The 26,250-nt window shown below is 33.0% G+C and overlaps 1 protein-coding gene across 3 annotated transcripts in view; it reads left to right on the forward strand.

Moving 5' to 3' along the window:
* ARB2A (ARB2 cotranscriptional regulator A) overlaps positions 1–26,250 on the forward strand; it is a 484,107-nt gene that overhangs the window by 134,552 nt on the left and 323,305 nt on the right. For 2 of the 3 annotated variants that reach the window (XM_081275629.1, XM_081275627.1), the window contains 2 exons: positions 17,404–17,469; positions 22,113–22,304. In XM_081275629.1, coding sequence (XP_081131755.1) covers positions 17,404–17,469; positions 22,113–22,304 — 258 coding nt within the window. The remainder of the gene's footprint in view (positions 1–17,403; positions 17,470–22,112; positions 22,305–26,250) is intronic. The other variant, XM_081275628.1, reaches the window with a different exon arrangement.

The following is a 26,250-nucleotide window of genomic DNA, read 5'->3' on the forward strand; positions in this document are numbered from 1 at the left end:
ACTTAGGGGGCTGGGGATATAGCTCAGTTGGTAGAGTGTCTCCCATGTATAAGGCCCTGGGTTCAATCCCCAGCCCTAACAACAACAACAACAACAACAACAAAGAATCTTTACTTAGTTTATGTCTGAATGACTTATCTAGTATTGAGAGTATTAAACCACCCAGTACTGTGGTCTATTTGATTCTTAATATTGAGGTTTTGTGCTACAAATACATGTATTTTAAACTCTTTGCCATTGTTCCACAGGTCACTTGGTCCTTATTCATGTTTTGTCCTTTTTATTTGTCATTGTAGATCGATTTTATTGGTATATCTTCATGTTTATGGATCTGTTTTTCCTCTGGCCTAATCTGATGGTTAACCTATTCATTGCATTTCTTAGTATTGAAATTGTATTTTTTAGTTCTTAGCTGTTCTGTTTTTTATAAGCATTTAATTTCTCATTGAATTTTGTTTCATGTTCTTGCATACTTTTATAACAACTGGCTTAATATTCTTGTCCCCTAATTTCATACTCTTATTACTAGGTATCTTTATTGACTGATTTCTTTTCCTGGTTATGGATTTTATTTTCTTGTTTTGGTGAATGTCTCTTGTAATTTGTATTGGATAGTAGACATTTTAAATATTTTGTTGGTGAGTGTCTGGGTATTATTGTCTCCCTTTTAAAAAAGTTGAATTTTATTTTGGCATCAATTAGCTGTCTAGTGGAACAGCTTGATTTTATTTTATTTTATGTTTTTTGTTACTGAATATTGAATCCAGAGGTATTCTACTACTGAGCTACATCTACAGCCCATTTTGTTTTTTATTTTGATGCAAACCCAGGTGGCCCCAAACTTGTGATCTTCCTCCTTCAATCTCCCAAATAGCTAAGATTAAATGCATGGACCACCGTGCCCAGTTGCAGCTTGATCATTTGGGCATTATGAGTGTAGATTTAGAAAATTAATTGAAGACCTTTAATAATTTTTTCACCATAGTTTTCTTTATGTAGCCTCATGTAGTTTCATTCCATGTGTGCATTGCTTAGAATTTAACCAAAGATTTAAAGGAACTTGTTTTAGTCAACTTTTCTGCTGCTATGACCAAAAGACCTGACAAAAACAATTTTTAGGAGGAAATGTTTATTTGGGGGCTCATGGTTTCAGAGATCTCATTCCAAAGCAGCTGGCTCTATTCCTTGGGGTTCAAGGTGAGACAGAACATCATGGTTGGAAGAGTGTCACAGAGGAAAGTGGCTCAGGAAACAGAGCACGCCACTCAACAAGGACAAAATAGATACCCCGAAAGCACAACTCCTAGGGCTCACCTTCTCTAGCCACATCTTACCTGCCTAAGTTAACATTCAGCTAAATCCCCATGATAGGTTTAACATACTGATTATGTTTGGGCTTATAAATAATCATTTCATCTCTAAATTTCTTGCATTGTCTCACACATGAATTTTTGGGAATACCTGATTAGGTAGATTTCTAGAATTCTTTTTCTGCACAACTGCACATTTGTGCTTGGCCAATTCTAGTGGTCTCATTTTCCTTGAGAAACCACTTCTGGCTGCAAGGCTACAGTATTCTTCTTGGACTTTTCTTCTCTGGGTTGAGAAGTTTGCAACTAGACAGAGAACCAAGGTGGATACTTCCTTTGTTTTCTTCTCCTAGAGATCACTGGTCCATGCTGCCTGTTTTCCCTCTATGAAACAGTTAATACATTTTATACAGGTGTCTAAAGAGAGGGGAAGTTTGAATGCCAGTAACTCTTTTATGGCTGTGAGCTGAAGTCTAACTACATTTATTGTACTATTTTTTCGGGGGTGGGGGTGGTTAGGGTAATGTAGTAGCAACAGGAAGATTGAAAGAAATCGGTCCCTTCTCCTCTCTTTTGGCAATGGTTAAGAAAGAGACTATCTCTGGACTGAAGATAGCTCATCTTTTTTAGAATTGTATTTCCCAGTAGAATCCACATTATTATGATCAATAGAACTGTCCTCTTTTCTAGCTCAAGAAAGACTTGCTAAATTGTTAAAGCTTGCCATGTGGAAAGGTAAAAAAAAAGAGTGGTTAAAATGTATCATTTTACTTCTACTCTCATTTCAGGGAATAATTACCTTCTTTTGAAAGAAAGATAAAAGGCATATTGTTAATCTATAATATAGTTGCTGATAATATCTCTGTGTAACAAATTACTTTAGGCTTTAACATAGCATAGTAAAGGCTACTCTGAGATAGCTGATAAAATGTTATTGGTCTACCTGATTGCCCCTTTCCAGAAATCACAGTATGGTCCTATTTTTACTGTGATTTCTTTTCATTTGAAAGGATAAATAATCTAAAGGAAATTTGTTCTTTGTATATATAATATCTGATTTATGCCTTCTTTCTTTTTCTGGCTTATTGATATCTATTAAGAAAACTTTATTTTCATTTATTGCTCCACCTTACATGTGTAAACTATAATGCATTTCCTTGTATATGCTAATAAAGTAAGTATAGTCATTTAAACATGTCTACTTGCCTTTGAGATCATGTTTTTGTTAAATGTTTACTTTAACAGAGTAAGAAGAAGAAAAGATCATGAAATGTTAGATTTTTTTCCAAGAGTCCTGACTTACTGATAGTGGTAATACTGAATGTGAATTCAAAAACATTTCATCATGGTTATGAAAGATGGATGTTGATATTAGAATAGAAACAGGAAAAATTGAACTCTGGAACTTCGTATCAGATTGTCTGAATATTCCTAGTATTTAGACTAAGATCATAGAGACTTACATAGGCAGGGAAGAATCTAGAGCAGTGCATTTTATAGTATATTTCACAGAAAAATCTGTGGTCAGACTGTTTTCTCTGTAGGGCCAGGTCAGAGAATACTATGGAAAGTATCTCTAGGCTATGGTAGATGCTGTTTAGAATAAGGACTCTTTTAAAAAAGTGTTTATTCAATTAAGTATTAATTGTACATAATTAATTAGGGGTACAGTGTGATAATTGGATACATTTACATAGTGTACATGATTGAATCAATATTAAACAGACTTTTTTTGATTAACACATAATGATTTTACATATATATGGGATACAGTGTGATCTTTCTTTAAATATATAGTACATACTGATCAAATCAGGATAATTAATGTTTCTGTCTTCCTATAATTACATTTTGTTTGGAGCTTTTGAGTGCCTCTCTTCTAGATATTAAGAAAATATAAAACTAACTTATTATAAACTCTTGAAATTACCCCTCTGAAGTACAGAATTGGAACTTCTGTCTCACTGTTTTGATACCTGTAATCCAATTTCTGTCTTGCTCACCCTTTCCAGCTTCTAGGAATCACTATTCTACATTTCAATCAAAATTTTCAAACATCCACACATGAAAAAAAAAAAATGCTGTACTGTTTTTCTTTTTCTTTCTTTTTTTTAAGTTATAGACGGATACAATACCTTTATTGTTTATTTATTTTTACATGGTGCTGAGGTTCGAACCCAGGGCCTCACATGTGCGAGGCAAGCGCTCTACCACTGAGCCACAACCCCAGCCCACTGTACTGTTTTTCTATGTCTGATTTCTGCCAATTCACATAACAAGTTGGAATTCTTTTATTTTTTTGGTACCAGTGATTGGACTCACATCCCCAGCCCTTTTTATTTTTTACTTTGAAACAGAGACTCACTAAGTTGCTTAGGACCTCACTAAGTTCCTAAGTGTTGCCTTAAAGCTTTTGATCCTCTGGCATCAGCATCCCAAGTTGATGGATTTAGAGGCATGCACTTTCAGGCCTGTCACCACAGGAATTTTGGGGTTTTTTGAGACAATTTTTTCCTTTTTCTTTTGTTTTCTTTTACTTACTGCTAATACAGGTGTTTCTTTTTATTTTTAGTTATACATGACAGTAGAGTGTATTTTGACATACCATACATATATGGAGTATAATTTCCCATTTTTTTCTTGTACATGATATGGAGTTACACTGGTCATGTCTTCATATATGAATGTAGGAAAATTATGTCTGATTTATTCTATGATCTTTCCCATTCCCATCCTTTCTCCTTCTTTCCCCTCATTAACTCCTGTCCAATCTGCTGAACCTCCACTCCCCACTACATCCCCACCTATTGTGAGTCAGCATTTGCGTATTAGGACATCAGGCTTTTGGTGTTTGGGGATTGGCTTACAGCATGATAGTCTCCTGTTCTATCCATTTACTGTCAAATGCCTTAATTTCATTCTTCATTATGGCTGAGTAATATTCCATTGTGTATATGTACCACATTTTCCTTTTTCCATTCCTCTGTTCCAGGGCACCTAGATTGGTTCCATAGCCTAGCTATTGTGAATCAAACTGCTGAGAACATTGATTTGGCCATGTCACTTTATAGCTAAATTTAAGTCCTCTGGGTATATGCCAAGGATTGGGATAACTGGGTCAACTGGTGGTTCCATTCCAACTTTTCTGAGAAGTCTCATACTAATTTCCAGAGAGGTTGCACCAGTTTTTAGTTCCAACAGTAATGTATGAGTACCTCTTTCTCCACATCCTCGCCAACACTTATTATTGCTTGTATTCTTGATAATTGCCATTCTGACTACAATGATGAAATCTCAGTGTAGTTTTAATTTGCATTTCTTTAATTGCTAGTAATGTTGAACATTTTTTCCCATATTTTTGACCACTCATATCTCTTCTTCTGTGAAGTGTCTGTTCAGTTTCTTTGCCCATTTATCGACTGGGTTATTTGTTGTTTTGATGATAGGTTTTTTGAGTTCTTTATATATGCTGGAGATTAATGCTCTATCTGATGTACAGATGGCAAAGATTTTCTCCCATTCTTTCGGTTCTTGTATTGCATTCTTGATTGTTTCCTTTGCTGTAAAGAAGATTTTTGAGTTTGATTCCATCCCATTTATTGATTCTTGATTTTACTTTTTCTGCATTAGGGGTCTTGTTGAGGAATTTGATTCCTAAGCCAACATAATGTAGAGTTGGGCCTACTTTTTCTTCTGTTACATGCAGGGTCTCTGGTCTAATACCTAGGTTCTTGATTCATCATGAGTTGAGTTTTTTTTGCAGGGTGAGAGATAGGAGTCTAATTTCTTTTTGCTCTGTTTGGATTTTCAATCTTTCCAGCACCATTTGTTGAAGAGGCTATCTTTTCTCCAATATATGTTTTTGCCACCTTTGTCTAGTATGAGATAGCTGTATTTTTGTGGGTTTGTCCCCATGTCTTCTCTTCTGTACTATTTGTCTACATATATGTTTTGGTTCCAGCACCATGCTGTTTTTTTTACTATGGTTCTGTAGTATAATTTAAGGTCTGGTAATGCCTCCTGCTTCACTTCTTACTAAGGATTGCTTTGGCTATTTTCTGGGTCTTTTATTTTTCCAAATAATTTCATGATTACCTTTTCAATTTCTATGAAAAATGTCATTGGGATTTTAATAGGAATAGAATTAAATCTGTATATTGCTTTTGGTAATATGGTCATTTTGACAATGTTAGTTCTGCCTATTCAAGACCTTGGGAGACCTTTCCAACTTCTAAGGTCTTCTTCAATTTCTTTCTTTAATGTTCTTTAGTTTTCATTGTTGAGTTCTTTCACTGCTTTTGTTAGATTAATTCCTAAAAATTTTTTTGTTGTGTGTCTCTTCTTAATTGGGTAGCTTTCTTAATTTCTCTTTTAGTGGAATTATCACTGATGTATAAGAATGCATTTGATTTATGAGTATTGATTTCATATCATGCTACTTTGATGAATTCATTTATTAGATATAGAATGTTTTGAGTAGAATTTTTTGAATGCTCTAAATATAGAATCATGTCATCAGCACATAGTGATATTTTGAGTTTTTCTTTTCCTATGTATATCCCTTTAATTTCTTTCTTATGTCTAATTGTTTTGGCTAGAGTTTCAAGATAATATTGAATACAAGTGGGGAAAGAGGGCATCCTTTTGTTGTTCCAATTCTTAGAGGGAATGTTTCAATTTTTCTCCATTAGAATGATGTTGGTCTTTTTTTAGCATACATAGCTTTTATAATGATGCGGGATGCTCCTACTTTCCTTAGTTTTTCTTGTGTTTTGAACATGAAGGAGTGCTGGATTTTGTCAAATTCTTTCTCTGTATCTATTGGGATGATCATGTGATTCCTGTCTGTAAGTCTATTGATGTGATAAATTATGTTTATTAATTGCCTTATATTAAACCAACCTTGCATCCCTGGTATGAACATCACTTGATCGTGGTGCACTGTGATTTTAATATGGTTTTGCATGTGATTTTCCAGGATTTTATTGATAATTTTTACATCTGTGTTCATCAGGGATATTGGTCTGAAGTTTTCATTCCTTCATGTGTCTTTGTTTGGTTTTGGTATCAGAGTGATACTAGCTTCATAGAACGATTTTGGAAGGTGTTAAGAATACTTGGTGTTATTTCTTGGAAGGTCTTATAGAACTCAGCTGAGACTCAATTTGGTCCTAGGCTTTACTTTGTTGGTAAGCTTTTGATGGCATCTTCTATTTCATTGCTTGAAATCACTCTGTTCATATTGTGTATATCCTCCTGATTCAGTTTGGGTAGATCATATGACTATAGAAATTTGTCAGTCTTCAATATTTTCTATTTTATTAGAGTATAAATTTTCAAAATAGTATCTAATTGTCTTCTGTATTTCAATAGTGTCCATCATGATATTTCCTTTTTCATTACAAATTTTAGTAATTTGAGTTTGCTGTTTCTCTTTATTAGTGTTGGTAAGGGTTTATCAGTTTTATTTATTTTTTTCAAAGAGCGAACTTTTTGTTTTGTCAGTTCATTGATTTTAGCTCTGGTTTTAATTATTTTTTATCTTCTGCTGTTTTTGGTGTTGATTTGGTCTTATTTTTCTAGGACTTTGAGGTACTGTTAAGTCTTTTATTGACTTTCTGTTTTTTTGATGAATGAGCTCAATGCCATGAACTTTCCTTTTAGCACTGCCTTCATGGTGTCCCAGAGATTTTTTTAAAAGTATTTTTATTAGTTTTTGATGGACCTTTATTTTATTTACTTATTTATATGTGGTGCTGAGAATCAAACCCAGTGCCTCATGCATGCTAGGCAAGCGCTCTACCACTGAGCCAAAACTCCAGCCCTGTCCCAGAGATTTTGATATGTTGTATCACTATTCTCATTTACCTCTAATTATTTTTTTATTTCATCCCTGATTTCTTTTCTTATCCATTCATCATTCAATAGCATATTATTTAGTCTCCAAGAATTAGTGTAGTGTCTGTTTTTCATTCTTTTGTGGATTTCTAATTTCATTCTATTATAATCTGATAAGATGCAGAGTATTAGCTCTCTTTTTTTGTATTTACTAAGAATTGCTTTATGTCATAAGATATGATCTGTTTAAGAGTAGGATCCATGTACTGCTGAAAAGAAAGTGTATTCACTCATTGATGGATGAAATATTATATATATATATATGTCTCTTAAATCTAAATTATTGATTATATTATTTTGTTCTATAGTTTTTTGTTTAGTTTTTTGTTTGGAAGATCTGTCTAGTAGTGAGAAAAGTGTGTTAAAGTCACCTGGCATTATTGTGTTTGGTCTATTTGTTTCTTGAAGTTGAGAACTGTTTGATGTACATGGATGTCCCATGGTTAGGGGCATAAATATTTATGATTGTTATATCTTGTTGATGTATGATTCCCATAAGTGGTATGAAATGTCTTTCTGTGTCCCTTCTGATTAACTTTGACTTGAGGTCCTCTTTATCTGATATGAGGATGGAAACCCCTGCTTATTTACAAGATCCATGTGAGTGATATATTTTTCCCATCCTTTTACATTCAGTCTTTGGATGTCTTTGCCTATGAGGTGAGTCTCTTAGAGACAGCATATTGTTGGGTCTTGTTTTTTAATCCAATTTTCCAGTATTTGTCTTTTGATTGATGAGTTGAGGCCATTAATATTTAAGGTTATTATTGAGATATGATTGTGTTCCCAGTCATTTTGGTTCATTTCTGATTTTTAATTTGAATTAGTTTTCTCCTTTGATTGACTATTACTTTTGCTGATTTTCACTTGTTTATTCCATTTCATCATAATGGAATATATTGTTGAGAATATTCTGAAGTGTAGGCTTTTTCATTGTGAATTCTTTTAATTTTTGTTTACCACAGAAGCTTTTTATTTCATCTTTAAATCTGAAGCTTTATTTTTCCAGATATAGGATTCTTGGTTGGCATTCATTTTCTTTCAGAGCTTGGTATATCTTCTTCTAAGACCTCCTAGCTTTGGTGGTCTGGGCTAAGAAATCAGCTGAGATCCGAATTGGTTTGCTCTCTTACATAATCTGATATTTTTCACTCACACCCTTTAAAATTCTCTCCTTATTCTAAATGCTAAGCATTTTCATTACAGCGTAGCTTGATGTGGGTCTGTTGTCATTTTGCACATTTCGGATCCTCTTGTATTTCATTTTCCATTTCATTCTTAGGATTTGGGAAATTTTCTGTTATTATTTTATTGAAAGGATTGTGCATTCCTTTGATTGTATCTCTACACCTTCAGCTGTCCTGTTAATCTCAAATTTGGTCTTTTCATGTTATCCTATAATTCTTGGAACTCAGAGGCACTTGACCAGTGAGCCACATCCCCAGCCCAATTTTGTATTTTATTTAGAGGCAGGTTCTCAGTGAATTGCACAGGGCCTTATTAAGTTGCTGAGGCTGGTTTTGAACTTACAATCCTCCTGCCTCAGCCTCCTGACCTGCTGGAGGCATGTGCCACCATGCCCAGCTTGAAATTCTTTCCATGATTTTTTAACATCTTCTCTGCATAATCAACTCTATTTTTAAGATTATAGATCTTTGGATTGGGTAAAGGGGAGGATTGTGAGACATTATGAGGATAGGAAAGATGGTAGAATGAGACGTACATCATTACTCTAGGTACATGTATGATTGCTGGAATGATGTGTCTCTACACGGTGTACCAACCAGAGAATTGAAATGTTGCACTCTATTTGTGTACCATGAATTGAAATGCATTCTGTTGTCATGTACAACTAAGTAGAACAAATTAAAAAAAAACTATAAAAAATATTATATATTTTGTCTTCATAGCCTGAAGTTCTGTCTTCCAGGTAGTCTAGTTTAGGACTGGCTCTAGCTCAGCGGTTCCTTCGACAGAGAACTTATAACCAAGTAGTCTAGTTTCTTGGTGATACTTTCTATTAAATTTTTAATTTGGTTTATTGTTTCCTTCATTTCAAGGATTTTCGTTTTGTTTTTTTTTTCAGAATCTCTATTTCTTCTACTGTGGTTAATGGATTTTGTTATTGGAGTATCTTTCTTTGCGTTTGCTTGAGGTTATTTATTCCCTTGTTTTTTCATGTTGTTTGTGTGTATACCCATCTAACAATATGGATCTGAGGCAGCAGAGTTTCTATCTTGTGGACCTATATTGTCCCTGAATGTTTCTAGTACCTCACTGTTAAGGGGAGACAAATAATAACAACAACCAATGCAAACAATTTATATCATTAAACCAAATAGTTCCTACTATTATGTCTACAATGTTAATTATAACAATAAACAAAAATGATATGATTAGTTATTTCCTGTAATAAAAACAGCAAGTTTGGAAAAGGGTTTACATTTTCAAATGGTGGACAGGGAGAGGACAGAAATGATATAGAATGTGTGATTATGAGAGAGGAGGAGAGAAGACAGCAGTTAAAGATGAAAGGAAGACTGAAAGAGAGAACAATAGAGATTGGCTGTTAGTAGAAGAAAAAAGAATAAAGGGAAATAGGAGAAAAATATATATAAAGCAAAAATTTAAAAAAATACAAAATTAAAATATACTAATTAAACATCTTTCTTCACAAAAACTAATCCATGTAAACTACCTTGCTTCAAATATGCTAGAGATGCAAATAAATAAAATAGGAAACTGTATAAATATTCATGTACCATGAAAGTCTTAATGAAAGAGTGAATAAGAATTTTTAAAAAAGTGGGAAAAGAAAAAAATAATCTTGATGAACAGTTAAAGAATTTTTTCTGTTGGAGTTCAAAATATTCTCAGATTCTCTTCTCAACAGTTTTAGGTGGGGATCTTCTGGAGTGTGATGCTCTACCCTCTGGATTGCTGGAGTGAACTCCTTAAGCAGAGTTCCTGGCAGCAGAGGTTTGGGTTTAGGCGGGCTCCAGGCTTTTCACTGAATGCTAATTGATCTGGAAATTTTAAGTCAGTGTAACTCTACTGACCAGTAGTTGTTAGTCCACACTGGAAGATGTTACTCTAGGGATGTCCCCTGGGTTCTACTTATGTATTGGTGTAGCCAATTCTTAGTCTCCTACATCACCTGCAGATCCCACATTTCCTGGTCTCTGGTTCAGTCTCCAAACAATTTCTCCCACTCTGGCCCTTCCAAGTTCCTGGCCAAGTATTCCCTCCCTCCCACCCCCGGGATCTGCAAGCATTTGGATTAGAGGGAGAGGCATAGAGCCAGGCTGGGTTTCAGCAACCAGTTGTGTCCCCTTTGTAAACCTCTCCAGGTTTGATTTTCTTCTCGTCACTTAAGCACACTCTATGTTGTGCAACCTGTGTTTACTGGTCCTGTAATTTTGGGCCAAACTGAAGTTTGCCAGGAATCAGCTTTCTCGGTTGCCAGCCCCCACATCACAGCTGCAAAATTATTCCTTTCTTTATCCTCCTCATGCCACCCAGAGAGATGGCAGCTTCTTTCCCCACACACAGATACCATGTAATGCATCATTCAGGTTTATTGGGCAAAGTCCTTGGTCTCTAAATGCTCAGTTCCCGGAAAAACTTTGGGCCTCCCCCAAATGTAGATTTCTTTAATTCACTTATCCCTCTGCTATACTCGTGGAGGGATGTTCCTGGCTAGAACTTCAGGCTGGGCTGTAGAAGTGGCTCTGCTGTGGGAGATTTTTTCCTTATTATATCCAACCTCCTGTGTCCTGGGTCTGCTTTGAATGTCCAGTTTTAGGTTCAAGTAACACCTACTGCCTTTTGTTCACCCACTTTGTGGAGAAACTGCCTTTCTGCTTTGCTGATTTCATGCCATGGAGCAGCCAAGAACATGACCTCCTCTATTTTACCATCTTGGATCTCACCAGGATAAATTTTTAGGTGATAAAGTAATAGAATGTATTTAGTATGATGTCAGAGATGGGGGGGTTATAAGAGTAGATTATGCAGCATAATATGTTTAGTATACTGTCTTTTTTGTGGAGGGAGGTGGTTCCCTCATGACTCCCATTCCCTGGGCTTGTCCAGGGGTTGGGGGGGGGGCGGGTGCAGAGTTTTTTCTTATAGACTATAATATCTAATACACATTGTTTTATTCACTATCCCCTTTTGCCCAGGAAATCTCACCTGCATAAGTATGCATATATAGTATATTGTCTGTCTTTTCAGTAAGAAAATACATATTATTTCTATTACATTGGCACAAATGAACACAGAACACTTGACTAAGATTGCTAATTTGGCAGGGGGGGGCAGAGTAAAGGGGAAATCAATGGAGGAAAACAGGGATTGGAGTGATACTTCTCATACATCTTGTATTTTCATTTTTAAATAATAGGAATTTATTTTGAAATACAATGATTAATGTTTGAAACTTTGTTTTTCTTATAGTTTTTCATAAATATGGATTATCATGTCTGAAACCACTACCAATTACATTTTTATACTTACTCATCATTTATGTATTAAGCATCAGCAGTGTGAAGGATACTGAGATAAAGTGGGATCTAATTTTTGTTCTTCAGGTACTTACATTTAGTAGGCAAATGAGAATATGAGATAATCATGATGAAATACTAAATGTTGTTGGAAAGGCACAAAGTTCATTGGCAAATTCAGTGAAAATATCAGGTAGGTGATAGCATTTGAATTGAATTTTGGGGAATTAATGAAAAGGGGGGAAGTTAAGAGAATTTTATATAAGTATTAACATAGGCACAAACAACAAAGTAGTCTTGACTTTGACAAGCAATAATGCTTGAAATTATCCCCAAATATAGTTGGAGTCTTGTAATGTTTCAAGAAATGAAAATGTTTTAATGCAAGCAAATTTTTACTACCCTATTTGTCATCTATCACATTTCCTTTGAATTAACCTGTGGAAAAATATACAATGTCAATAGCATCTAAACTAGGAATAAGAACATTTTGTGAAAATTTAAGATGGATTTTTATTTTGCTATATTTTCACAGTTATAAAAAAGTTGCATGATTACTTATATTACTTACTTAATCCTTTCTTTAATCATTTGAGTGGAAGTTGGAAGCATTGTGCTTCTTCAACAGAAATGCATTGTTGTGTATTTCTTAAGAACAAGAACATTCTCTTCATGACTGTGGTATAATTATCAGAACCAGGAAATTTTCATTTTTAAATGTTGATAATTATATAATAACACTTAAAAACTAGTTTCTCGTTAAGTCCAGGATCAATTCCACATTCACACATTTCATTTAGTTGTCTTGTATGTTTTTTTCTGAAACTATTCTTTATCCTCTCTTTATCTTTCTTGGTCTTAACCTTTTGTTGAGGAGTATAGAACATTTGTAGATGACCTTCAACTTGAAGTTGTCTGTTGTTTTCTCATGGTTATGTTCACATTATCATTGTTGACAGAAGTACTTTAGCTGTGATCCTCTATCCTCTAAGCATGATATCAAGTGTATGTGATTTGGGTTTATTTCTATGTTAGCTTTTGTCACTGTGATGAAAACATCTGACAAGAACAATTTAGACATATATAACAAATTAGAAAAAATAAAAGAGCAATTTAGAGGAGAAAAGTTTATTTGGGGCTCACAGTTTCAGAGATATCTGTTCATGGTTACTGGGCCCTGTTTTTTGCATCTGTGGCAGTGCAGTACATCATGGTGGGAATATGGGTCAGAATAGGTCTGTGTTCCTCATGGCAGCCAAGAGGTAAGGAGAGTGATAGAAAATGATCAGATTTTAGTATCTCCTTCTAGGTCATGACCTTAAGGACCTAACTTCCTTCAACTAGGCCCCACCTCCTTAAGGATCAACCACCACAGGCTAGGGACCAAGCCTTTAACACATGGGCCTTAGGGAGATATTCAGGATCCAAGCTATAACAGTAGCATATTTAAAAAGGTTAAAACAATTTTAAAAAGAAAGTAGTGTTTTTAAGTAACACCAAATGTGTAGAAGTCAAAGTATTGTCAATAAAGTTAAAACTGCAATAGGGTTTCTGAATAGATGATTAGATCCACTGAAGGGAGTATTAGACTACTAGAGCATAGACCTAAGAAAATTACTCAGTATGTAACCCTAAGAAACAAAAAGGGATGGAAAATATGAATAAGAGCTTATAACATGGATAGCAGAATAAGAACGATAATAGGAGTCCTGGAAGAATAGAATGTGAGTAAGGGATTTTTAAGCAGTGAATTACGCTCTTGAATTGTTTTGCATTGATCCAAGATTTAGGAAGTACATTGAGTCCTCAGAAGATGCAAAGTATACCTAATCAATCATTGTGAGACTGCTACACCTCGAGTTTATAGGGAAGATAATGAAAGAAACCAGACAGTGAAGCCTGAATACCTATAATCTCAACAACCTTGATAGCAGAAGTATTAATAACCATGGTAAACGGAAGACACCAGAGAAAATAACTGGATCTACAATTTTATGCCCAAACAAAATTATCATTCAAAATTTGGTCCAGTTAGATGTATTTTTAGACAAAGGCTGACAATTTGCCTTTTCTTAAAGAACTGATGGGGAAGAAACCTGATTTATTGGAAGAAAATGAGATGCAATGAAGAAGGAATGCTGAGCAAAGTAATTGATAAGCATTGAAACAATCTATATAAAACATATATAGATATAAAACATATATAGACCTATATAAAACATCCACAGTATTTATCACCCAATAGATGTACAGAAATAAGATGAAACAAATACACTATAAATAAGTACCATGGAAGAGGTAAGATGAGTTTAAAAGATGGAGTAATGATTTGTTTAAAGTCTTTATTCAAGAGGAGAAGAGAGACATTAATGTTAGGTATTTGTGTGCAAGATGGTCATAGTAAAACTGTAAGGCTGTCACCTGGGAAATAGAACTAGAATATGTAATTCATTCTAGAAAGGCCATAGAAGAAAAAGAAAAGATAGGAAAAGAACAAAGCATAGAAAAAGCATAGAAGAAAAAGAAAATATAGGAAAAGAACAAAGCATAGAAAAAGCAAGGTAAATAGAAGGTACAAAATAAAATGAAAAATAAAATCTGAATTCAATAATTACAATAAATTAGGGGTGCTTGCCAGCATGTATTAAATCAGCAAAACAAAGAGATTCTTGTATGTGATTTATAAAATAATTATCTAAAACATAAGAGCAGGGTAAAGTAGAAAGTAAAACTGATTATGCTTTCATTATTGTTTTCTGACAGTGATTATTTAATATTTGGTCATCTGTAATTGCTGTTTTTGTTAAGCTATAGTAGTTATAAATTTTTCTATTGTGTTTAAAAATGAAAAATAACATGTAATATTAAATTCATTATGTAAGCAACAATAAGTGTTGGTGAAGATGTGGGGGAAAAGGTACACTCATATATTCTGGTGGGACTGTGAATTGGTGCAACCACTGTGGAAAGCAATATGGAGATTCCTTAGAAAACTGGGAATGGAACCACCATTTGATCCAGCTATCCCATTCATCAGTCTAAATCCAAAGGACCTAAAATCAACATACTACAGTGATGCAGCCACATCAGTGTTTATAGCAGGTCAATTCACAATAGCTAAACTATGGAACCAACCTAGATACCCTTCAACAGATGAATGGATAAAAAAAAATGGAGTATTACAAAATGGAATATTACTCAGCCTTAAAAGAGAATAAAATTATGACATTTGCTGGTAAATGGATGAAATTGGAAAATATCATGCTAAGTGAAATAAGCCAATGCCCAATAACCAAAGGCCAAATGTTTTCTGATATGTGGATGCTGATCCATAATGGGTGGGGAGAAGGGAATAATGGAGGAACTTTGGATTGGGCAGAGAGGAGTGAGGGGAGGGAAAGAGCATGGAGGTGGGAAAGATGTTGGAGTGAGATGGACAACATTATCCTAGGTACATGTATGATTGCATGTACTGTGTGACTCTACATCATATACAACCGGAGAAATGACGAGTTGTGTTCTATTTGTGTACATTGTATCGAAATGCACTCTGCTTTCATGTATAACTAATTAGAATGAATGAAAATTTAAAAAAAAATTAAAAACATTGTGTAGATTACATCCACTTAATGTGTAATAGTTGTAGAAATACTACACTATCCTTCTGGTATAATACTGAATCTGATTTTATTGAGCCATAAACTGCTTGGTCCTGAAGGTACAAATGTGAATGTTACTAACGCCCTGCTTTAAGGATAAACTTGTTCTAAACACAGGCATTGGCCAAATCTAGAATCTCTTACCAATTACATTTTGTCTTTTAGAAATGAAATAAATAATACTGATTCCCTGAAAGCTGTAGGATTTTAAATGCTACAAGCAAAGTAAAAAATGAATAACACAGAATATATTCAATATTACTACACATTTTATTAAAAACAAAAGTCTTCCTCCAAAATATTATTAAAGTTTCAAAATAATAGGACCTCATTATATCAAGTTTTATTTTTCTGATACATTTGTGATTAAATGAGATTGCCTATATTGACTCTTTGGCTTGTGAAATCTGGGCTTTCTAAGCAAATAAATGAGTGATATAAAAAGAAGATGCTTATGCAAAACAAAACTTTTCAACTGTTTTTGAAAATCTAATGTAAACATCATATACATATTATTTTAAGCAGAGAACCCAGAGTACATTATACTAATTACCAGTCATTTAATTTCATTCCATCAATTAGAACTAGATTTCTACTAGGTAACAAACAATTAATCTAAGGTTCTTTAGATATTGTTACTTTTAAAATGTTTAACTTTTTTTTTAAAAAAATAGAAGTTTTAAAGTTTGTTCTTTTCAATGTTATATTTTATGTTTTACTAATTCAGGGAGTGTGTTGATTATCATTTCTGAGATTTTCTTTGCTTGCAAGAGGTATAGAATTTCATAGGTATATTTCAGCATGTTAGAGTATTTCTTTTAGCTTAGTTCATCTACTCTTAACGCCCAAAGTCATGGATCTAAGACTCCTCTCTGTCCAATCCAAAGTGTCTCCATTATTCCCTTCTCCCCCACCCATTATGGATCAGCATCCACATATCAGGCTTATTTCACTTAGCATGATATTTTGTTGATAGTGAGTTTGCTAAGCTTTTTTTTTCTTTTTTTTTAAGTCAGAAGTAACTATGTTCAATCTCTTTATACACTGGAATGGAAATTAGAAGTTGCTCTGTTTCTTAATTTTAGAGGGTGATTAATCTCTTTAGCCTTTTATTTTTCATCTTTGAACAGTTTTGGTGGCTATTTGAACACAGATGGCATTCTGATAAATGTATTTTCATCTCTTTTTGAAATTATCTTTTCACTCATTTATTTATTTTTATTTTTCTAAAAGCATACTGTAGTCTTATGCTATCTGGAAGGCATTGAAAGAATCCTTTATGCTTTCTTTCTAAGCCATGATTCAGCAGTTAGAAAAGATTTTTAAGCCATGCATATAGTCTATGCCTATAATCCCAGTGACTTGGGAAACTGAGGAAGGAGGATTGTAAGTTCAGAGCCAGCCTTATTATGTTGGGTTCTCAGATAATAAAGAATAACCTCTCTATTTTAGGGTGTTTAAACTTTATTGTATGTACAGGCCCATTTACCATGTAACATATTCACAAATTCCAGGAATTGGTACATGGATAGCCTTTAGGAGTTCATGTTTCTTTCTCCTTTAAATGTAATATTAACTGGTATCTGACTTTGCTGGATCAGTTTTCTTTTCCATTTATAATACCTCTGATATTTTCCTCTTTATGTAGTAAATACAAAAGAGATGTTAAGGTTCAGACTTCCTAAGAAATTATATTAGTATAATTCCTATGTAGACTGTATAAGGGAAACAGATTCTAGAAACATTGATAGAATATGCTTTTAGAGTATTCCTTTACAAAAAGAGATAGTATTGTATGTTTTTGTAATTTTATAATAACTGATCCTAATCCTTAGTACTGTTTCATTGTTATTAATAAAATCATAAGAAATAAACCATTATATGCAACAGGTCTCTTAATATGGTAGCAAAACATTCTGAAATGAAGAGATATTCATTTAGAGCAATAACTTTCAAATATTTACCAAAATTCACACCAATTTTGATAATGGATGACATTGCATCTTAATGTGTTATTTCTTTCCTACATAGATTATCACGAAGTATGTATATGAACTCCTGGAGAAGGACTGTAATTTGAAAAAAATCTCTATTCCAGTAAGTTCAATTTTTAAAAAGTATTAATATCTAATAACATGTTTGCTTCTAAATAAACTTGTTTTCAGTTTGGAAATGTTTTATGTTAATTGTGTTTAAATGTAAAGCTTCTATTGCATTGATACTAATAATTTTAAATTCCTGTCAGTATTTTTCATCTTATTATGTGCAGTAATTCTCTGAAAGTCAAACTCTTCAATGTAAAGGAAAAAAATACTGATTTACTTGTTTTGGGGAAATAGTGACACAATTAAAAGAATCATCCTTTCTTTTAACCTGTTCTGTTTCACTGGAATAATTGTTTGTTTGAAATACACTGGTACACTTTTTGTTGCATTAGACATTCATCAACTCTTTAAATATTTATTGATTTAAAAAATATAGTATGTTGTTTCTTTTATATGTTCCCAAATTCATCCCTGATGCTTCCTTTGTAATAATAACTGTGCCAACCCTTGGTTGATTTGGAAACTTTCCTTCCTCCAGAAATACATAAAAACTAAGGTTTTAGTACCTTTATGGGAATGAGAAAGCCATGTTTTTTGGATTCAAATTTCTTTATTTTTGACTTTAAGATCTACTGTCTTACTCTATAAAAACTGTATATTGAGCCAGGTGCGACCAACTCAGTGAAATCCTATCTCTAAATAAAATAGGGCTGGAGATGTAGCTCAGTGGTAGAGTGCCCCCTGAGTTCAATTCCTGGTTCCATTAAAAAAAAAAAAAAAAGGAAAAACAAAATGAAAGTACTTTGCATAAACCTATGATTTGACAGTAAAGATTATGATTATATTTTATGCTTGCTCCACACGTAACATAAATGGACACAAAATATTCTCATTTACAATATCCCATACTGTGTAGAATGTGGATAATTATCTTAATAACTTCACTACATATTTTTGTTCAGTTTACTGCACACATCATATCTAAGTGAAACTTCACAATTTGTAGTGTTCATGATTATCCCCAAATCAATTGTTAACTGCTAAAAATTGTGTAGTGTTGGGGCTGGGGATGTGGCTCAAGTGGTAGTGCGCTCACCTGGCATGTGTGCGGCCCAGGTTCGAACCTCAGCACCACATACAAATAAAGATGTTGTGTCCGCCGAAAACTAAAAAAAGTAAATATTAAAATTCTCTCTCTCTCTCTCTCTTTCTCTCAAAAAAAATTATGTAGTGTAGGGATTGGGGTTATGGCTCAGCGGTAAAGTGCTCGCCTTGCACGTGCAAGGCCCTGGGTTCAGCACCACATAAAAATAAATGAACAAAATAGAGGTATTGTGTCCAACTGAAACTTAAAAAAAAAATTTTTTTAAAAATTGTGTAGCGCAGGGATAAGAAAGACAGTGGAATGAGGCGGACAGGATTACCCTAAGTACATGTATGAAGAAACAAATGATGTGACTCTACTTTGTGTACCACAGACATGAAAAAATGTGCTCTATATGTGTACTATGAACTGAAATGCATTCTGCTGTCATGTGTAACAAATTAGAATAAATAAATAAATTAATTTTTAAAAATTGTGTAGGGCAGTTTCGTGGACCCAATGGTTGACAGACAAACCTATTTGAAGTTAGTTTGTCAATGAAATGAAGTGGTACAATTTGTGTCTATTACTTAATGAAAACTTAGCTTAATTTATCACCGATATTTGAAGATAAATGCCCCTGGAATAGCCATTTCCAAGGTTAATGGAGAAAATTTATTATATTTATTTGGATAATTCACTGTGTAAACTTAGCATTATTTTATACAGAATAAGTTTATATATACTATCTACAGAGTCTGAGTTTCTGTTAACTCAAGATGACTATAACCCAATGACTTGAACAAAGATTTCTCTTACCACTCAATCATAATTACATTCTTAATCTTCATTGTTGTCTTTTCTCATATTCTAATATTCTCATATTTTCAAAGTCAGCTTTTCTGAATGTTCAAGTAAAACTTTCTCTTTCTCTCTCTCTTTTTTACCAGAAGTAAACAATCACACATAAGAAGGAAATACAAATGTGATAAAAATAAAATGGAAGAATAACTATAACTTAATACATGTTAGGAAAGTGGGAAGATATTCTGTAGAAAATAATTTTCACACATTTCAGATGAGATGATGAGATTTTTTGGGGGGAAGGGGATACTAGAGATTGAACTCAGGTGCATTTGATCACTAAGCCATATCCCCAGCCCTGTTTTGTATTTTATTTAGAGACAGGATCTCACTGAGTTTCTTAGCGCCTCATATTTGCTAAGGCGCACTTTGAACTCAAGATCCTCCTGCCTCAGCCTCCTGAGCCAGAGATAAATTTTTTAAATATAAAAAGCTGACAAAATACTTTATTCATTTATTCATGGCTTACCTTAATTTGCAGTCCCTTAATTCTTGCAGTCCCTTAATTCTTGAGATAAATCCTCTTACAGTTTTAAAGTCATTGTTCAGATTTCAAAGTAGCAACATTCCACTGCTTAAAAAATTGTTTCCCTTGTGAACAGGGGAGTTAAGTTGAATAAAAATAGAGATAGTTATCAGCATCTACTAGAAATTCTGTAGCTGTGGACTTTCTTGTTAAGATAGATGGCCATTTCCATGCGCATTCCAGAATCCATATTGTTTTGGAAATACTTTGACCTATTTGTTATTGTATAGTGTTAGCTTTGTCTTTTAGTTTTTTTCTTCTGTTATCACCTTTTTCTTTTTGTTTCCTAATTTTAACTGAGTGATTCTTCTGTTTTCTTATAAAAATCCCAGATTAAAGGGAATTTTTTTTCTTGTTTTTTTTTTTTTTTCCTGTTTCTCATCCACTTCTCTTCCTGTGTGGTTCCAGTCATATTTTTTGTAATCATCCTAATTTATTTACTTTGGCCACAACATATAGGCTAAGTTAATGTGATTATTTCACTTCATACCTCGCTATCTCTATCTTATTTACTAATAACAAATTTATAGTTCCATATGTAATTTAATTCTTGATATTGTATAGCTCTTTTAAATGTCTTAATAGTATATTATTAATCTTCAGTATTTGCTCTCTGAACCAAGCAATGATTTAAAGTGGCTGCATTAGTTAAGTGTCTGTTATTGAAAGGAAGTTACTGATTATGCTTGATAAGATTCCTTATTTCAAAACTTTGTTCATTTATTGATTTTCTAAGTACTTGTAGCATGTCAGGCTCTGTTCTGGACACAAGCATGTAGCTGAATACAAAGTAGGGAACTTTTTGCTTTATTGAATTTCCATTCTACTGGAGAGAGCAGATGGTATAAATATACAAACAGCTGTAGAAAGTATACAGTAGGTTAGATTGTGGCATGTGCTGTAGAGGAAAATAAAACAGATATAGGGACTAGGGAATTATTAGGGAAGTGTTTGAAATTTTAAATGAGTAGACAGGGAAGGTTTAACTGAGATGATGGTGGTTTTTCTTAAGCCCTGTGGCTATTCTATTCTTCCTGAACTCATTGCCATTGTGCTCTTTTTACATAAAAAGTTGGTCATCTTATACTGAGACCAATCTTATTTTAGAAGTAGAGAAAATTGATTGTTCTCTCTCCATGCATAGTGATTAGGAACACTTTTCCATATGTCATTTTTGCATATTTCTTATTTTCATAATGGTGTGAACATATACTGTTGACAAAGTGAAGAGCATTACTCTGTGTGTGGATTGATCTTCTCTACGTAGGGTTCTGTATGTTCCTAGCTATCAGAACTCTTCAGCTTCTGGCTCTCACCTGGCTGCACAAAGGCTTCCATTCCCAATTACTGGCCACTGCTGGTATGGAGTACCACTCAGTGTGTCCTATGGCATTTGGAATGAAAGGTCAGAAAGGTATCCCTTCCTTAAAGTCTTTTTAAGACTTTGAAATTTAAATCATACATTATCTAAAGACCTAGATATTAAGCATAATCAATATGGATAAAAATGCTCACTCTTCATCCCATATGTAATTAGTACAGAAAGATTATTAGAATACACAAAGAATGTTGCTTTGTAAAGTATATACAGTGCTGTGTTCACAGTCTGCATGAAACTTTAAAATACATTTATATATAGTAGTATGTGTTTGAATTTTCAAATAGCTTCCTGTTTAAAAGTTTATAGTATTCCTGGCTGGTATGTGGTTTTTCAGTTGGTATTATCTTCTGATTAGGGTTTTCATTTTTCTGTTATAAAAGTGCAGTATACTGCAATTATAGGTTTTCTGGTTTTTGTTTTCTGTTACAGGTGTAGTATACTTAAATTATATTTATTGACCTTGGGCAACTTACTTAAACTAGGTTACAAAACTCGTCTATTAATGAATATTAGTACCATCTTAATAGGATTATGATTGAGAATTTTTTTAAGTTGCATTGTATTTGGGCCATAGGAAGCACTCAAATACTTTTTTCTTATTTATGATTCTAGGGAGGCATATTTTTCTCTGCTCTTTTTTATGTTTAAATTATTATCACATTTTGCTGATCCATCTAATATGTAATTGCTACTTTCTAATGAATATTTTAATGTTTTTTGTTACTAGAATTCTATAATAATCGTTTAGTAATTTATAAAAATCATTAGTTGTTTTCTCATCTGTTTGTATGCCTGATCAGAAAGCATTTAAATTTATTATTTATTTTTTTTTAATTACAGGTAGATGCCACTGAAAGTGAACCAAAGAGTTTTATCTTTATGAGTGATGATGCTTTGACAAATCCACAGAAACTGATGGTTTTAATTCATGGTAGTGGTGTTGTCAGGGCAGGTCAGTGGGCTAGAAGGCTTATTATAAATGAAGATCTGGACAGTGGCACACAGATACCTTTTATTAAGAGAGCTGTGGATGTAAGTGCAATTTCCTTTTATTTTTGGCATTTTACAGTTCTATTTTGTTGTGTGTTTGAAACTATTGTGTCATGTAACTTCAAAAAGTGTATACTAAGTGTAATATTATCTTCAAATTGTTATTTTTTTTCTTGTATGATGATTATTCTGTGTTATTTTGCAGTTAGAAGAAAAACAGTATGTTGGACACACATAGATTTAAGTGTCTTGGGAACGAATATTTTCTTATTCTAAATTTTAAAATTATATGGGCTATCAGTTAAACTATCAAATATTCATCTTTATTGAAAATACTTATGCAAAAAATGTCAAAATTGCTTTTGTAAATTTTTGTGTACCTAATTTAGTGAAGTGAAAAACTAAAGGAAATCTTCAATGTAGACTGACTTCTTGTTCTTTAAATGAAAAGTTGAAATAACTCAGGAATTTTTGTCCTTTATTTAACATAAGTCTTTGGAGACCATAAATAAAATGCTTTAAGCATAAAATGAATGTATAAAATGGTAAACTTTTATGTTTATTGAATATTTTATTCTTACTCAAATTCAAACTTTTAAAATTTGGCATATTAAAATTGTGTTCAAGATTTTCTTTCCTGTGATATAGTGAAATTTCTTTTTGAGCCAGCATTATTCAGCTACTCTTGTTTTACTTTTTCATTAAGTTCTGCAGTGAACGGCCAGATATAGCAAAGTATGGGTTTCTTTCACAGTGTGAATGAGAATTTTCCTTAGAAAAAACAAGTAAAGTGACATCTCGTATACAAATTTTAATATAAAATGGCAAAACTAAATGGGATAGTGTATGTGTTTATATATGCTTTATTTGCTTTATAATTAAAATCAAAAAGGCCCCTTGGATACATGAACAATTACAAAAATTAAATGTTCTATATTCTGTTGACTTTCAAATGATACTATCAAGTCTCAGTCCAACTCCTAAAGAATATTTTTCCTAATAAAATTGTTGGAACCCTTAAAATGCTGCAAGTTGAATTTCTTAGATTAATTGTATTTTTTTCCTGGTTTTCTTGAATATATGAAGAAAACAAAGATGTTACTTTTGGTTTGGTTGCTAATTTCAGTAGTATAGAATTGAAGTAACTATATTCAATTAATAAATTGAAATTTAGATTGAAGTAACTCACATAAAATGTTATATTTTAAGCTGTTTCATACTTTAGGTTATGAATAATGAAATGAACCTTTTCTCTGACATGTTAATTTGTGGTTTGAACAGATCTTGCTTATTATGTATTTTAGAAAGAATATTAAACTCAAAAATGTGTGCATAAGTAACTAAAAATAAAACTCAGTGAACAAAATCATATGCCTTTAACTAGTGAGCTCTTGGGAAAATAGTTTATGTAATTATGTTATCTCTGATATAGATCACCTAAGTTTTGCCCATTCTAGAATATCTTATTGTTTTTGTAAGTTTTTGAAGTAAACAAATATATGGTTAGCCATGTCAGTTATCTTTCTTTGCAAACTTATTGATATCCCCTACAGGACAGTGGAAGTTTGTCAGTAACATTAGAATACTAAGTCATTTTGTACTTAAAAGTAGGAATGGAGTTTTTAGGATAAAAATATTTTCTGCTTTTCTCAATTATGGCAACTCATGATTTCTTTAAAAAAAGCAGCTAGTTTGTAAATATTATATGCTTTTAAATTTTACTTTATTTGAAAAATAAATATGAATTTGATTGTGATAACTTCCTTTGTGGTAAATATGTAAAAACAGGTACTCTCTTAAATCCTTATAAAGTGATCTTTATTATTTTTTTGGAGTGGGGTTACTGGGGATTGAATTCAGGGACACTCAACCACTGAGCCACAACCCCAACCCTATTTTGTATTTTATTTAGAGGCAGGGTCTCACTGAGTTCCTTAGTGCCTTGCTATTGCTGAGGCTGGCTTTGAACCCGAAATCTTCCTGCCTCAGCCTCCCGAGCTGCTGGGATTAAAGGTGTGTGCCACTGCACCTGGCTCATTATTACTTTTTTTACTTTACCTTTGTATAGTGTTTTCTTCAGTAGTTATTAAGGACTGTTCTGTGTAAAGGAAGAGGCATTCTGGGAAAAATGACATTTTTGGGAGGAAGCTAGGGAAGACTTATAGGGAGAAAGATGCTGTCCTATTCTTTCTTTTTAACCAGATTAGCTCTGCTTTTGTTTTAAAAATGTATGGACTTTTTATAAAATTATACTTAAAGTTTCCATAGCTAGGAAAAATTTCAGAGCCCTTACTGTTATTCATGGTCTGTCAATTTTTATATTACAATAGAAGTAAATTCTGATATTTTTCAGGCCAATGTCATTTTTATTCAGTGCTGTTAATATATATTTATATATATTCTCTGCAGATTTTTGATATAAGATTGAAATTTTTAAAAATAGCTTCTTTGTCTTTGTAAGGTTAAATCTTTATTCCAACAGTGTTCCAACTATGTCTTTAAGTGGACTGTTTTTTTATTATTGTTTTTTATTAGCTACACATGCCATTACAATTATATTGGCAATTCATACATTTGAATCATTGGGGTATAATTTCTCATTTTTCTAATTGTACAGATTGCAGAATCACACTAGTCATAGAGTAAGTGGACTGTTTTATGAAAAATATTATGGTTAAATAAAAGTCTGGGGAACCATTGTAGTTGAAGTAGAGATAAGGATCAGAACCTGAGAACATTCAGGAGCCCATAGATTATAGTTGTAAAATCATATTCCAATTCTTGCATTTTTAGATGCTTGAGCAAAATATGCCAGATTCACAAAGTTAAGGGTCATTTTTTCCCCATATGTGGAAGCTAGAGAGAATAAAAGGAAAAAGAGAGATCATGGAAATAGAAGGGAGACTAGTATGGTAAGAAGGGGATGAAGGGGAGGGAGAAAGGAAGGTACTGGGGAATTAAATTGATCAAAATATGTGTATGTACAGATATATTACAACGAAACCCACTATTCCATATAATATGCTCCATGATATTAATTTTTTATGAATGGTGTATATCAGATAAATTCCCCAAAATGTTTCTGAAGTTGCTAACTAATATTTTACTTTTATAACAGTTTTCATTGTGTGATACATTACTTGGAATAAGAAAAAATATATCATATTATCAAAGCACTAATGATCCTGTGTCCAATTCTGTGGTTTGAGAATCACTCATATTTGTTTTTTCTTTAATTATTTCTTAAATACATCTTTAAGGCATTTCCATTTATATTTATTAAAGGGGCAAGGAAAGTAGGTGACACTTAAATGAAGACATTTAATACTAATTGCAGGGCCAGGACAAGGGTACAAAATTTAAGGAAGCACCTCACTGACTTCATCTTAGGAGCTTTGACTTATTGAAATGCATTGACAATAAGTGTTATGGAAAGCAGTTTGAGATCCAGTGTTCTATAGAGTTAAATTTAACAGAATATGTGGCAGGCTTGTTTTTTATGCATAAATAGCCTGCAACTCTTAATTTTTAAATCAAAAGGTCTGGTTGCGACTAAATCTACATTTCTGATAATATGCAAATAGTACTTATTCTACTAGTTCAGAAACTTCATTAAAATCACTGGTGTAGACTGTACTCTTTGGATTAGTTAAGAGCTTAATTACATAGTTGTCCCTTGGTGTCATTTCAGAATTGGTTCCAGTACCTCCCTTCCCCTCAGGATACCAAAGTCCATACATGCTCAAGTCCTTATATAAAATACCATAGTATGTGTATATAACCAACACATATCCTCCCTTATATTTTAAATCATCTCTAAATTCCTTATAGTACTTAATACGAGATAAATAGTTATAATACTATATTGTTTAGAAAGCAGCTACAAGGAAAAGGTCTTACAGGTGCAGTTTTTTCAATTATTTTTTACCCATGGTAATTGACTCCACAGATGAAGAATCCATGAATACAGAGGGCCAATTATACTTTT

The sequence above is a fragment of the Spermophilus citellus genome (genome assembly GCF_964194105.1).
Source record: "Spermophilus citellus genome assembly, chromosome: 1".
Lineage (NCBI taxonomy): Eukaryota > Metazoa > Chordata > Mammalia > Rodentia > Sciuridae > Spermophilus > Spermophilus citellus.